We start from the raw sequence: 14,220 nt of genomic DNA, 5'->3' as shown, positions 1-14,220 counted from the left end.
TTCGATTTTTTTCTTTGCTCTTCTTCCATGAACCCTTTTAAAAATAAATTCAGTAAAAGTGCATTTGAATTCATGGCAATGTAAGTCTTATTTAACCTAAAAAACTGCAGACGTCTCCCATCACCTATTACGCCATTGTAATACTGTATGTTTGGATCCAGACCAAAGACCCAATAGTCTGAGTATGTAAATGGTTAACAATCATTCCTTGTGAAACAGATCTGTTATGATAACCTACACTCTAAATGTGATTTATCTTTTTATTTTACCTAATTGCTAGCAGATGTAAAATATTTGAATACAGGTATGTCTTGAACAACAAATTTACATGTTTGCATTATCCCTAGCCAATGTGGCAAATAATAAAATTGATTACGTAACCATGATCAGTCTTATTCTTACTTATTGGATCATTTCCTTGATTGATCATTTTTCTTTTTACAGCCATGCCATCATGAGAGAGCTCCTTAGTAGTATCAGGCCCCATGGATACAGATCGTTGAACGCGAGATCCCATTGCCGATGTGGATGGACGATAATCAGCAAAATATATGTCAGTCAGATTATCATCTTCTCTGTATTGGTAATCCTGTAATTATAAATCGAATATTATGATATAGTTGGGTGTAAAATAAGTTTTATTTTTAGTATTTCGCAAGTTTTTTGGCATGTGGTCCCCTCACCCATAATAGTTACTTGGTGGAAAAAGAAATAAAAAAAATACAACATTAAAATAGCAAATTACAAAAAAGATTTTATTAATAATAATTATGGCACATTTCTTATGAATTATATAAGTAGCTAGGTACTTATTGGTTTTTAAAAATGTATGTAATGTACTTAATTGTACTTCAATGTAAATTTATAATTTAAATATTTTATTCTGACTGCCGCCCCCCTGCTAGAGTTTGCTCTGACTTCCCAAAAGTTGATTTTTGGCCTGTGACCCCAAAGAGCCTACATAGGTTACATATAAATTGTATATACACCACATCACAGTTCACCATGAGCTGTCGTACCAGAAACAGATGGCCATATAGCATTGAGATCAAAAATTACGTGTTGTTCGTGGAGCTACTTGCTAACCTACTTTTGAGTCATTCAGAATTCTATACAAATGTATACAATATGATTGTATTCCTAATTTACTCACCTACCTATTTTCTTCTCCCGTTTCCTTGTTTTCTGTTGGTTTTTATTATTTTTTTTATATATTTTTTAAGTATTCTATTTACACATAAATTTGATCTCAATGCTGTACAGCCGTTTATTTCTAATAGAGCAACTCACTGTGAAACTGTGATACGGTATACTGCATATATAGAATTTTCCAGACACAGACTTCATGTAATGTTGAGAAACACTCTATTATGAAATGTAAAAATTATAACAAGATCAGCTTTAGAGCAGATGCTCTGCCACTACTCCATTACAGATACAAATTTTAAAAACACTCTAATAACATCCGATTACTATGAACACTTACTTCTCTCAACATGTTACTAGAGGATGGTGAGTATTCATTATTCAGATTATCGAGACCATGTGCCGTTGATTGCGTTGTGGTTTGCAGTTGACTCAAAACTTCTACACACTGATAGGGCGGAATGGGCAGCCAAGGAGTGTTTGGCGTTAAATACTGTGCTTCATCACTGTTTCCAGTAAGGCCGCTTGATTTTTTTTCTAAAACAATATAAAAGTACTATTTAACGAAAAAAAAATGGTAAGGTAAATTATTTAATAAGAAGTTCGATTCTCCCTCAAAACTTTATACTAAGAGATTGAACTATATTTTGAGGGAATTTTAAGAACTTTTAATACTACGACACTTGATGGCAATTCTATAACATATACTTGAATTGAGGCGTCTAATTACAAAAAGCGACAGATCCACAATTCGATATTTGCAGGAAACAACATTTTTATGTTTCAAGCTTCAATTATTTGTTTTAATGTGAGATTATTTTTTCCGTTGTATTCTATGTCGAAATTAGAACCAAATGGCAATTTGTTTCAGCCGATAAACTCTTAAATGTAATAAATATAGGCAGAATAAAATTGGACGTAGCGCAACTTGTACCTCACTTTTTAATTTACTCCGCATAAGGCATATATTTCCGTGGCACTGTCATGAGTTTAACGGATGCTACAGCATGGGAGACGCCATTTTCAATATTGAGCGTTCCCTTATTGGTTCACTTAAACACGCGCAAAATCAACCAAGCTTTAAATAATATGAAACACGGACTTGGCACTTTTTGTAATAAATCAAGACTTGAAATATTTTTTTTCATAGGGTTTTGTCACGTTTTTACGAAGAATATGTGCGTATTTTTTTCTCGATTTTGACCAAATGTGGACTCGCTTTTTGGAATTAGACGCCTCAATTATTGATAGTGATATATTCTGAACATTCTTCTTCTTTTAAGCTCTAAGCAGACTTCTCTGAATAATATTCATTCAAACCAATCCAATGAACAAAGTTTTGTTAAAAATCATATTAAAACTTTGTTTAATAAAAATATTATTCATTCCTTCTTTCATTCCCATTGAACTATACAGGTAACAAAGAAACATGGCATTGATTTAAGGCCGATAAAGCTTCCTTTATCTTTGTTAAATTTCATTGGAAATATTATTCAAACTACTTACCCGTTCCAGCTGCCGAAGCTAATTCTAATAGAAACATTGCATTCCTTTTGATCACAAAATGATAATTTGATGTGGAACCATATTGATCGGATTGCTGTGACAGTTTAGTTTGTTCAGATTGTTCAGTTGGAAACGAACAGGACACAACAGATGATGTTGTTTCCTTATTCTTTTTATTTTTTAAATATTTATCTCTGCACGTCCCGCAGAATACGTAGCCTGGACCCATGTAACCTAGAAAGATAATACGAAATCATGAGACCACAAAGTTACATTACTACATAATACATTTTTATATCTACTTTCATGACCTTATAAAATGAATAGCCCTAACTCGCACTTTTGTCAAAATAAAGTTTATTTGAAAAGTCGTTTGAATCCTATAGTTTCACAATACATACTCACAAATACCATGTTAGCAGAATAGGACAACAATACTGTAAAGACTTGAATATGAATTTGCAATAATGCCCTTTATGATAATGTAGATAGAATTCATTTTTCAACTACATTCATTGATTGTATTAATCTGTTTATGAAAGAATGAAATTTGTATAATCAGATCAAGCAGATATCTAAAAGCAGGCTCATTTACAGGCATACTTTTATTCTTCACATGCTGCGTCTATTAATAAGTCAATGGTTATGGTAACCACTTACAGAAATTCTCCGATTTGATCTTAATATATTTTTTTCCTACAATTGAATCATAAAGCTCTATGGTCAGTTTACGTGCAAACCACCTGTCGCTATAATATACATCTGTTGCACCAGGAACCAGGTGGGTAAAAGGCCAATGATAGATTACTGAATAAGTTTACCATGTCCAGGAAGGCCACATATTCCAAACCATCCTCCGACGTATATGCCAGTGTAGCTATATCCTAGGCCTGACGATGGGCCCCCGCACCCTTTATGATTACGAAGCATATGCTCGGAGACCGGTAGATCAACTGATTCGCAGCATAGTTCGCATAAATATTTATTGGTCGAGCCTGAAAAACGAGCAAGTTTAACGAGTTTAGTCTGTCCTTTCAACCCCAGTTCTGCCTGCATGGGTTCATGTAGAATATATTTTAAATTACCTATTCTTTGTTTACTTTATGGTTGCTGCACTATTCAGGAATTGATGAGGAGGGGGAGTCGCTCCAATTGGTATTATTAAACGTTATTTGCAGTGAAACAAAGTGGAATGGAAAAGTAAGAATATCAAGAAATCTTCGTTTTGAGACATAATTGATTGAGCACTACGAGGCAGTTCCCAATTTATGTGATATATGCTGCCCGACACCACTCAAATAGTTGTCATCTCTTAGTGATGGAATTCAGACAAAGGTATCGTATGTCATTTGAACTGATTTTCTGAAAACTAATGTTATTGCATTAATGCTCTTCTTCCTGAGAAGGGCTGAGTTTTGTAATGTTATGATGACTATTAATTGTCTTCAATATAACAGACTATGTAATAGTTTTTTCAATAACGTTTTTTTATATGTAATATACAATATATATTGTCCAATGACAGTAGTGTAGTGAAACAGTAGTGTAATAGTAAAAATGAAAAAATCACATGAACTCCCAGGCTTAGTGATTTCTAGCAGGAATCGAACCTGGATACATCGGGTGCATGTCCAGTTCCTTATGCACTGGACCATGACGGTTAGCCTTGTGAATCCATTCCCATATTTCTCTGGGTTATGTTATGGTGTCTTAGAAGACATATAATGTAATTGTCGAATATGACTTAAGATATGTCAAATATAAATAATAATAGATTTAATTTTGAATAAATACACACTATTTTTCTCCATGGGCTTGGAATCTTTCCTTCGCTGCATTGACTTTTTTGATTCTTTATAGGTTCCGTTGGACGATGCAGAAAAGAATATTTCTGATAGATCATTTTTATCTGATTTGTTGCTTGGCATACCGTGTTCTTCAAATGGCGTCTTATCATTAAACCTGAAACGGTACAGTTTTCATTTAGCATTGTACATTGACAAACCTGGATAATCCAATCAACTGATTTGGTTCAGCTCATCTCTCGATTTATGCGGTATATATTAAGGCAGAAGGCAGCGACCAAGTGAAAGAGCCGACTGGGGGCACCATCCATTCTGCCCTGAGAGAAGCGGAAAATCGAGAAGGATGGAAAGCCTTGGTCGCTCAAAGGATGGCGAAATTTAAATGTGGTCACGATCCTCAGCCATGAATGCACGACCAAGAAGAGAGAAATATGAAGGCATCAAATGACCACGGACTGCCCTAAAACTCGCTGAATCAAGAAACTCAGCATGTTCGACAGATGTTTGTATCAGCTTAAAGAAAGAGAGAATCAGCTGAGATAATTACAAGATAAAAAGAACTTTTTATATACGTTTTTAAATTTATTATGCTCAATATGCTTAAACTTGTTCTTGATATGAAGTAAATAAAAAACAAACAAACAAATATAGAAGACTGAAATGTCATTTCGACATTTCATTTTGATTTCCATAGTAACGCACGTATACATTAATAATTTAGTTGCTAGGACCCACCCCCTTAGCAAATTGATTGATTATAAAAAATAGCAGACTTCAAAAGTATAAACTTAATTTTTTTTTCAAATCAGGATTACTAGAAGCAAGCGCGTCGACATCGAACATTAACGTCACTCCATAATGGGTGTCTCTGGATATATCATCCGAACACAGATTTTGATTGTGTTTTTATATAACGGACTTTCGGCTTTAACGGACAGCCCCTCACTCGCATCAGTTCGTTATATCGTTATTCATTCAACTGTATACCCAAATCATGCATGGGCTCGATTTTTTTTTAGTGATTTTCATTTACACAGGTTTTCTTGGTACCTATATTATATCTACGGTGTAAATCGAGAGATAGGTTTACTAAGATGGATAATACTTACATAATGTCATTCCTATCAATATATTTTGGATCAGGGAGCATTTCTGACATGGCATCCCACAAAGCCAGTAATGCCCTGAAAGCTGCAGGTAGAACACGCACCACATCTCCCTTGTCTTCCACAGTACTTTCTCCGGATGGACCAGCAGCATCTTCTTCACGGATCATTGTCACATCTGCATTTGTAATGCTCGCAGTGCGTTTCGATCGGGCGCGGTTTGCATTTGCATTCAAAGCTGATCTGGTGAGGGATTCCAGGGTGGATGCTTGGATATTTAGATAATTACCTAAAAGAAAATGATGTAATTTTTAAAAAGTTTTGTTTTTAAGACACTACCACAGGGATGTAAAATAGATGTACATGTACAAAACACTAATATGACCAATTTCCATGTATGGCTCGAAAACTTGGTGCATTGCCAAAAACATGGAAAGAGTGTTGGGCGTCATCTTTGAACCCATCAGGTGGCGACGGAAATACAATAACAAACTCTACACTTTGTACAGGCCATCAAATTGGGTCGCCTTAGATGGCTGGGCCATGTACACAGGATGGAATAGACATGCATAAAAAACTAACATTCAGGAAACCGGAAGGCAAACAAAGACATGGTCGACCTCATACAAGGTGGTTGAATAGTGTCGAATATAGTTTTAAGATTTTGGACATCCTAAACTGGAGTCAAACAGCTTTGGAGAGATCTGGATGGAGGCAGATGAACACAGAACGATAGCAAAAATGTAACGTTTAATTTTAATATTAGTTATTGATTTCAAACAGTTTTAATAAATTTAATTTATTACACAAATGTAGATTTCCTTCCATCCGGCGATGGATTAGTCACCATGTTGTGTTAACAATTTGCCGAGCATTTTACTAATGAAAATTAATGTCTAATCCGTTTTGGTAATGTATGTGGTTTGTTTATAAACTACTATAAAATTTAGATAAAATTATGGTTGACGATTATGTATTATTACTTGCGATTTCGTAGTTAAATGTTTATAACACGTACCAGCATTGGAAACTTCAACAGAATGCCTCTGCATTTGACGAGTAGCAAGGGAATGTGGCAGATGACGTGTAACAACTTGTGATCCCTGCTTTGGAAGACTAGGATAAAACTTAAGATATGAAGCACACGTCATGGCGTCATGAACAATTCCTGAAACATAAAACATTATTAATTAACTCCTTAATTTTACAAACTATACGATATAATAACAGTGTACTACAGAGACAGTATTAGTTAAAGTAGAGATAGATAGTTATTACCTTCATGCCACATAAAAGCGGCAAACATTGCTCTAAAACTTTCCGCCTTGGATGGACTTTTTCCATAACCGCAAAGAACTATTTTATTTTCTTCATGTAAAACAGTTGTAGTAGAATCGGTTGAGTAGGTTCTTTTGCGGCCAAATTTATTTCTGTTCGTTCCTGGGCTCTAAAAATAATAATTTTCACACAAGTTTTCATAAAATATACTTGCTAACAAACTCAAGCATGTCTGGAAATACCACCAGGAATGATTTTTAAATTAAGTTTATAATTTAATATGGACGTAAGCTACGAGGGTGGGTCAATAAGTCCTTAGAAAAGCCGACAGGTGGCGCGACTAGTACTGTAAGCGGTTTGTTTTCATGCAGCGGCACTACCGATTCAGTATGCTGCGAAGTTTCAATCAGATTGGTCGGGTTGTTGTTTTTTATTTTCGTACATTTAAAAAAAAATTTGCTTGTTTACAAAAATGGAGAAAATTGAGTTTGGAGCTGTTATTAAACATTTTAATATAAAAGGGTTAACAGCAAAGGAAATAAAAAATGAGTTGGATTTAGTTCACGGCATATCTGCTACTTCACTTGCAACTATTTATAACTGGTTAAATGAATTTAAACGTGGTCGTACATCAACAAAGGATGAACCACGCTCAGGACGTCCTGTAGAGGTGACTACACCAGAAATGATCAATAAAATCCACGATATGGTGTTAAGTGACCGAAGATTAAAGTTGAGTGAGATAATTGAGGTTACAGGGATCTCAAAAGGTAGCGTCATTTCTATTTTACATGACAAATTGGGTATGAAAAAAGTTTCTGCAAGATGGGTGCCGCGTTTGCTCACAGTCGGCAATAAACGCAATAGGGTGGTGGCCTCTAAAGCCCTGTTGTCGCTCATGCAACGCAATCGGGATGAATTTTTTCGTCGCTTTGTGACTGTAGATGAAACATGGATACACCACTATACTCCCGAGACGAAAGAACAGTCAAAGCAGTGGATTGCGAAAGGCGAACCATGTCCAAAGAAGGCGAAAACCGTAAAATCAGCTGGTAAGGTTATGGCTACTGTATTTTGGGATGCACGTGGAATTATTTTCGTTGACTATTTGGAAAAAGGAAAGACAATAACAGGGGATTATTATGCATCTTTATTGGACCAGCTAAAAAACGAAATTGAAGAAAAACGGCCTCATTTAAACAGGAAAAAAATCCTCTTTCATCAGGACAATGCCCGTGTTCACACATGTTTACGATCAATGGCTAAAATTGAAGAATTGAAGTTCGAATTGGTCGACCACCCACCGTATTCGCCAGATTTAGCCCCCAGTGACTTTTTCCTTTTCCAAAACTTAACAAAATGGCTAAGTGGACAACGTTTTTTTTCAAATGAAGAAGTCATCGATCGGACAAATGCTTATTTTGAGGACCTTCCGAAAACTTATTTTTCTGACGGTTTAAAAAAAATTGAGAAACGTCTAACCAAGTGTATTGAGCTCCAAGGAGATTATGTTGAGAAATAAAAAAAAAATACAAAAATAAAAACTGTTTTAATGCTTTTTTCTAAGGAATTATTGACCCACCCTTGTATTCGAGTATATCCAAACGGAAACATTAAAATATACACCATATTCACACTGTCACATACTGCTTCTTGATGATTGAACAATTTCAAAAGATACCTACCTAATAGAAACTACAAAATTTCTGCATGTAAACAACGACAACTAAATGAACAAACATCATTACTCAAAAGAAACATCTTTATGCATACGCTTTTATTAATATCAAAATGTCATTACATATTATTTTTGAATATCCACTCTATAAATCTGCAACATTTCTGTAGATCAGGATTTTGTATCAGATTTTTATTTCACATTTTTACACTTAATTTTCACCTACCTCCTGTATACAACAGAGAATTCTAATTCAGTACAAAGGTACCTACTAATATAGTGACAATATCGTCGGTGTTTTGTAAAAAGGGCGAATCAACCATTTTGGCGAAATCGAGATTTTAATGAAAATACAATATGTACCCCACTAGCTTTGTTGTGTAAAAATGGCGAATTTGTATCTCCACAGGAAAGTACTTAAAAACGATAATCGTAAGGGCGAATATCCATTTAGTATTACGAATAAAAAGCGAATGTGACATATTAGGATTTTTAAAATATTATATAATAATGCCTATTATAATGACAGTATTCTTTCTCAAGCTTTTATTATAAACCTGTTAGATATTTATAATCATCCACAGGAAATAAACAAATAAATGTCAAAAGTTAAAAATCCTCCTGTAAAATAGCATTTTGGTTTATTCGCCCTTTTTACAAAACAACAACGATATATTCTATTAAAATCCAAAAACATGGGGTTTTATTAATAATCCTATCGATTTGAAAGTGTCGTAAATAAATTCCTCATAAGACAGTTTCCAAATAGAAATAAAAAAAATATGGTTGTCATCGCTCAACTTTTCAAGAGAACTTTAGCATTGAATTTTTCCAAACTATGTTCTTCAAAAAAAAATACAATTTTGTTACTATTAATCTGAAACCTTCACTTTTAGATTCATCAAAACGTTATTGAACTTGCTCAACCTTTTGAAACTTTTAAAAATATATTGACGATGTTAACTGATACTATTTGATTTATTGCATTCAAGATATATTATATTTCTTTAAGTAATCAATATTACATAATTACCTCGGGCAACGCTTGAGATGCTTGACACGTATTGGATGATTGATCTGGTGAAGGATTTTCAAAAGACGTCACCGAATTTTCTGGAGAAGTTTGCGTTCCTATTTGGGTGACTCGTGACTCTGTTTCATTGGTCTATAAACAAGAGTAAAAAATGATTAAAATTAATGATTCATTTATATAAATAATTAGGTACTCCATAAACACCTAATCTACTACCAGGGATAGAGAATAACATGTGATCATCTAGCAAAGCAGAAATCTTTGTATGTTCAAACCTGCGGCTAGTCAAGAAATGCATGTTGTGTCTAGGGATATAATTATTTTTTTACTTACCGTTGAATCAATGAAGTATACCGCTATGTCTTTGTTATAACCTGAAAATAAATCAAATTAATCATGTATATAATCATGTAAATATAGCATGTATTCATTTTGTATTAAAAACAACAATTATAGATGGATTGGTAAAGGATAAGAACTATCACCCGAAAAGTGAAAGATGTGATTTATCATCCCACTTAGTCTAAATTATTTCTACGATTTATGTGTCAGAAGTCATTCAAATTTTAATTTTATAATTATTGTCACAAAGTGAAATCTCACCATCTCAAGAAAAATTAATGAAATTTTACTTTAACACTTTGAGAAATTAATTTTTTCACAGACCATTATGACAAATTAAAATATTACATTACCTGGAATAGCTGAAGCAGAATTACTGGCATTTCCATTGCCCCCTTCTCTGTGGAAAAAAAATGAATATACATATTAAAAAAGCCTATCAGATTAATAAAACTATAACGACCAGAAAGATGGACCAAAATAAGTTGTCTGCGGCCAAATTTGGGAGGGACTAAAACCATTATCCAGAGCCTATGAAAACACCCACCAAACAAAATGTTACTTCATTGTAATTAAGAGTACCATTTTTATATAACATCCGCCACAATTTTCTGGAAATTTTACCTAAGTTTCACAAAAACGGACTAAACTAGAGAAAATCGTGAACTTCTAGTATGTAGAATTGGTAGCCACAGAAAATTAAGATGTTGTAAGTTGGCATATTGAAAGATAGTACCATTGGTTAGAGCCATCATCACGGTCTGTCTTTGCACAAGCTACATATTCATGGTTCTGGTACAAGTCAAATGTCATGTTTTTATTTGAAGTGTGTAATAAATATCTAAGTATGTAATAAAACATTAACATCTATTCGTAACAAATTCAAGGTATATATTTACCTAAATGCGCTGTCTGTGTATACTGACACATCTTCAATTTGATTCTCCCCATCTTCGGGTACAGTTGATCGCATATAGCTTTTCTTCTGGAATAAAAACAACATGATTTATATTTTAATTTACAGAGATCGATTTCAAACTGTACAAACAAATAATCAACACTTGAAATTTTTCAAATAACAGTAAAGTTATCTTTTTATACAGGTACTATTCCGATTTTGTTTTAACATGGAACATGTTTTACTCATGATCTCCAACGAAAATTCGTTATGAAAATTTACGCCGGCAAGCCACGCACTCCCTTCCCGCCCACGCCAAGCCTATTATTTTATTTTATTTTTTCATTTTATCGTTCAGTAGTTTCAGTTCAATAAATTTTCTTTCGAATTTTTCTTTCGAAAGTTTTATTCTCTCTTTTTTATTTTCTTTTGAGAATTTGAGATTGCAATAACTTTTTATGGTTAACGGCCCACGTGCTCGTCGTAGGTCGAAATTGAGTTTTTATTGTATTTTCAAACCATGATCCTGGACACTCCTTAAACGTTGTAGATAATCTATTTATATAATTTTGAAGCCTTATTATCCTTTATAGTTATTTTAAACATTTGATGACTGCATAAAGTATTTTTATTACATAAAATAGTATTCTTTTAAACCTCTCGCTCTAATGTTTCAGAATATAGTCATATTTGGGTACATAACTGTGCAGTGGCGTTAAGATTTTTTACATTTATTAATTTTTAAACGCATTTATAAAACCATTAGTATAATTTATTACGAGATAATTTTTGTAAAATTTTCACGATAAAAAATTATATTGATAATCTCTGTGATCCCAAATTTGACAAGAATTAGGCATTTTATTATTCAAAAAATCGGCAAGATTAACATATTTGAAGATGATTCTAAATATACTTATTATAAACTATGTTTTTGACCATTCAAGTGTGATAAACATCCTATGAATATTGTTTGCTTTATAATAATTATTGACCTAAGAATAAGGTAGTGTTTTTTTGAAATACGCCATTTCTTTTGTCATTCCCCAGTGGTTAAGCTACAACATACGGCCGTAGCCATAAATTGACAAACTATAATTGAAGTAGGGAGTAAAATGATATTAACGCGCGTGTTTGAACATGTACCGTTTAAAAAAAATCAAAAAAAAATCGGTTAACTTTTATTAAAAAAGAAAATAATTTCTTTGAAAATTTCATTTTAAAAAGCTCATTTTAAACTGAATAGATCTGTTGTGGGAACAGAATAGCCGGTTGGCTGCCTGCATTGTTAGATTATTTTTGTTCAAAAATTAGAACAAAAATGCTATTACTGTAAAGTGTAAATTGTGATTTTTGCTTGAAATTGATGAACAAGACCGCAGCAAATGTGGTTTTAATAGGAACTCATGCTACAATGGAAATTTTTTATGAAGCAATTCCCTTGTCAATTGAATAATATCAAAATTGGGTGACATCAATCAGCCACTTCGTTCACCTGATTTAAGTACCAGTGTCAGATATTTTTTGGCTCTACACGAACAAACCTGCAGCAATTTAATAACTGAAACACAGCATCCGCGAAGAAATTGACCAACCTTAGAAGTGTATTAAAAATGTCGGTCGAAAAAGCCTGCATTAAATCTTTTATCACTCAAACGTGTTTAGGCAGTGGCACTGTAACTCGGCTACCTGCTCCAAACCAAATGACCCCCCCCCCCCCACCACTACTAGTAATCAATGATGATTCATCACAACCACGGAATTTTACAGCGATTGTAAGATACCATTGATTATATGACGCATTGCGAATTCGGAAACACCAAAATAGGAAAAAACATGCGTCTTATAATCACAGTAGGAAATACAGTAAATGATATAATTATCAAGAAAAAAATGTTAAAACACATTTTATTTATGAGGTATTCAAAAACAAAGTCGGATCAGTACATAAAAAATACCATATTGTTCTACAAGAAGAAGCATCAATAATTATTACCACATATTTATTAGCTCGTATTCTTGTTTGTCCGGTACAGATTTTTTCTTGTGTGTCCAGTACAAATTTTTTCTTGTTTGTCCAAGATTTGTATTGGACGATTGAAGATTTTTAACTAACTTCCCGACTAGCTAGAGATTTGAAACTTTTAGAATATATCAGAACACGACGACAATGCATTCTTTTAATACTTTTAGCCATCTTTAAGCAGAATTGAATTCATTTTCAGTTAATTCTGTGTTGTATGTTTCGGAAAAAATTCGTTAAAAGTAAAACACTATTGTTGGTTGCTAAGGGGGTCATGGCAACTAAATTATTAATATATACGTGCGTTACTATGGAAATCATTATGAAATATCAAAATGACATTTCAGTATTCTATATTTATTCAGTATTTCTATCAAGTACAAAAAAAAGTATTTATTAATACATGGAATTGTCAAGTTTATATGATTCAACAGAAAATTTAAAAATGTGGTATAAAAAAAGTTCTTTTTATCTTGTAATTATTTTTAAATTGTGGTTGTTCCCTTGAAATTAAATTTCTTGTTTTGTATAAATAGGCTTCAACAGTAGAGTAGTTAACTTACATCTTTCTTCCTTTTTTCTTTGTACTTTTGTTTCATTGACACCATACGTTCTTTCTGATGTGCAGTATTTTCAACTCTATAATATCTCGACTGTGTTCTAAAATCTGTATCAGAAAGATCTGCAGATTCATCAGTATCTAAAAAAAAACAGTAATAACAATAACAGAGCCCCGATTTCTGAATTAGTATCATGCAGTTAGACTAATCCATGTGAGACAGATAAACAGTCAGTATGTTATTTTGAAAAAAACAACACATGCCCCACCTGCCAAGCACAACAAAACCGACACATGTTGATCACTAAACTCCATGCATCGTAAATAAGTCAAAAGGTGCACGATTTCTATTTTAACCAAATTCATATTGAGGGTGCTAAATAAACAGGATGAAAGGAACATTTTGGTAAAAATAAGTTAATTTGTATTGTTTAATTTTATTGTATGACATCTCATTTTCAGCAGCCTAAAAGTGAGTCAATTAGACTTAAAACTATACTAGACTATAACTAGACGTAAAACTATTTTTTAATAGAGTAGTTGGTGGAAAATATATGACGAAACCAATAAAACGATTATTTCATAATGCTCTCTTCTACATTGAATTTATTTTTCATATTAACTAATTGTATATATTTGAATCCGCATAGTAACGGATCGTGTAAAAGCAATGATTACTATAAGAATGCTCACCAGAACAACCAGTATGTGTGATTGTTTCCAAAGCGTGGCGTAGAACCCAGCATTCTCCAGTGTCACTTAAATAACCGTATCTCTCCACAGATCTCTCATCCAACATCACCCAAGTCTCCAGCATAGATGTGTGCTGAAACATTAATTTGTTGA

General features: G+C 33.2%; 1 protein-coding gene across 1 annotated transcript in view; it reads right to left on the bottom strand.

The window, feature by feature from the left end:
- The window catches only part of hiw (MYC binding protein highwire), a 180,474-nt gene that overhangs the window by 30,715 nt on the left and 135,539 nt on the right, over nt 1-14,220 (bottom strand). Inside the window, exons 34-47 of the mRNA XM_085961171.1 lie at nt 14,068-14,200; nt 13,379-13,515; nt 10,794-10,879; nt 10,248-10,294; nt 9,886-9,926; nt 9,553-9,684; nt 6,842-7,010; nt 6,582-6,731; nt 5,567-5,852; nt 4,451-4,614; nt 3,474-3,647; nt 2,653-2,886; nt 1,487-1,683; nt 403-589 (exon numbers count right to left, since the gene is read on the bottom strand). Coding sequence (XP_085817297.1) covers nt 403-589; nt 1,487-1,683; nt 2,653-2,886; nt 3,474-3,647; nt 4,451-4,614; nt 5,567-5,852; nt 6,582-6,731; nt 6,842-7,010; nt 9,553-9,684; nt 9,886-9,926; nt 10,248-10,294; nt 10,794-10,879; nt 13,379-13,515; nt 14,068-14,200 — 2,137 coding nt within the window. The remainder of the gene's footprint in view (nt 1-402; nt 590-1,486; nt 1,684-2,652; nt 2,887-3,473; nt 3,648-4,450; nt 4,615-5,566; nt 5,853-6,581; nt 6,732-6,841; nt 7,011-9,552; nt 9,685-9,885; nt 9,927-10,247; nt 10,295-10,793; nt 10,880-13,378; nt 13,516-14,067; nt 14,201-14,220) is intronic.

Source organism: Rhyacophila brunnea, unplaced genomic scaffold (assembly GCF_057557595.1).
Source record: "Rhyacophila brunnea isolate RB1 unplaced genomic scaffold, BYU_Rbru_1.0 scaffold_1, whole genome shotgun sequence".
Classification (NCBI taxonomy): Eukaryota; Metazoa; Arthropoda; class Insecta; order Trichoptera; family Rhyacophilidae; genus Rhyacophila; species Rhyacophila brunnea.
This window is presented reverse-complemented; position numbering and strand designations above follow the sequence as displayed.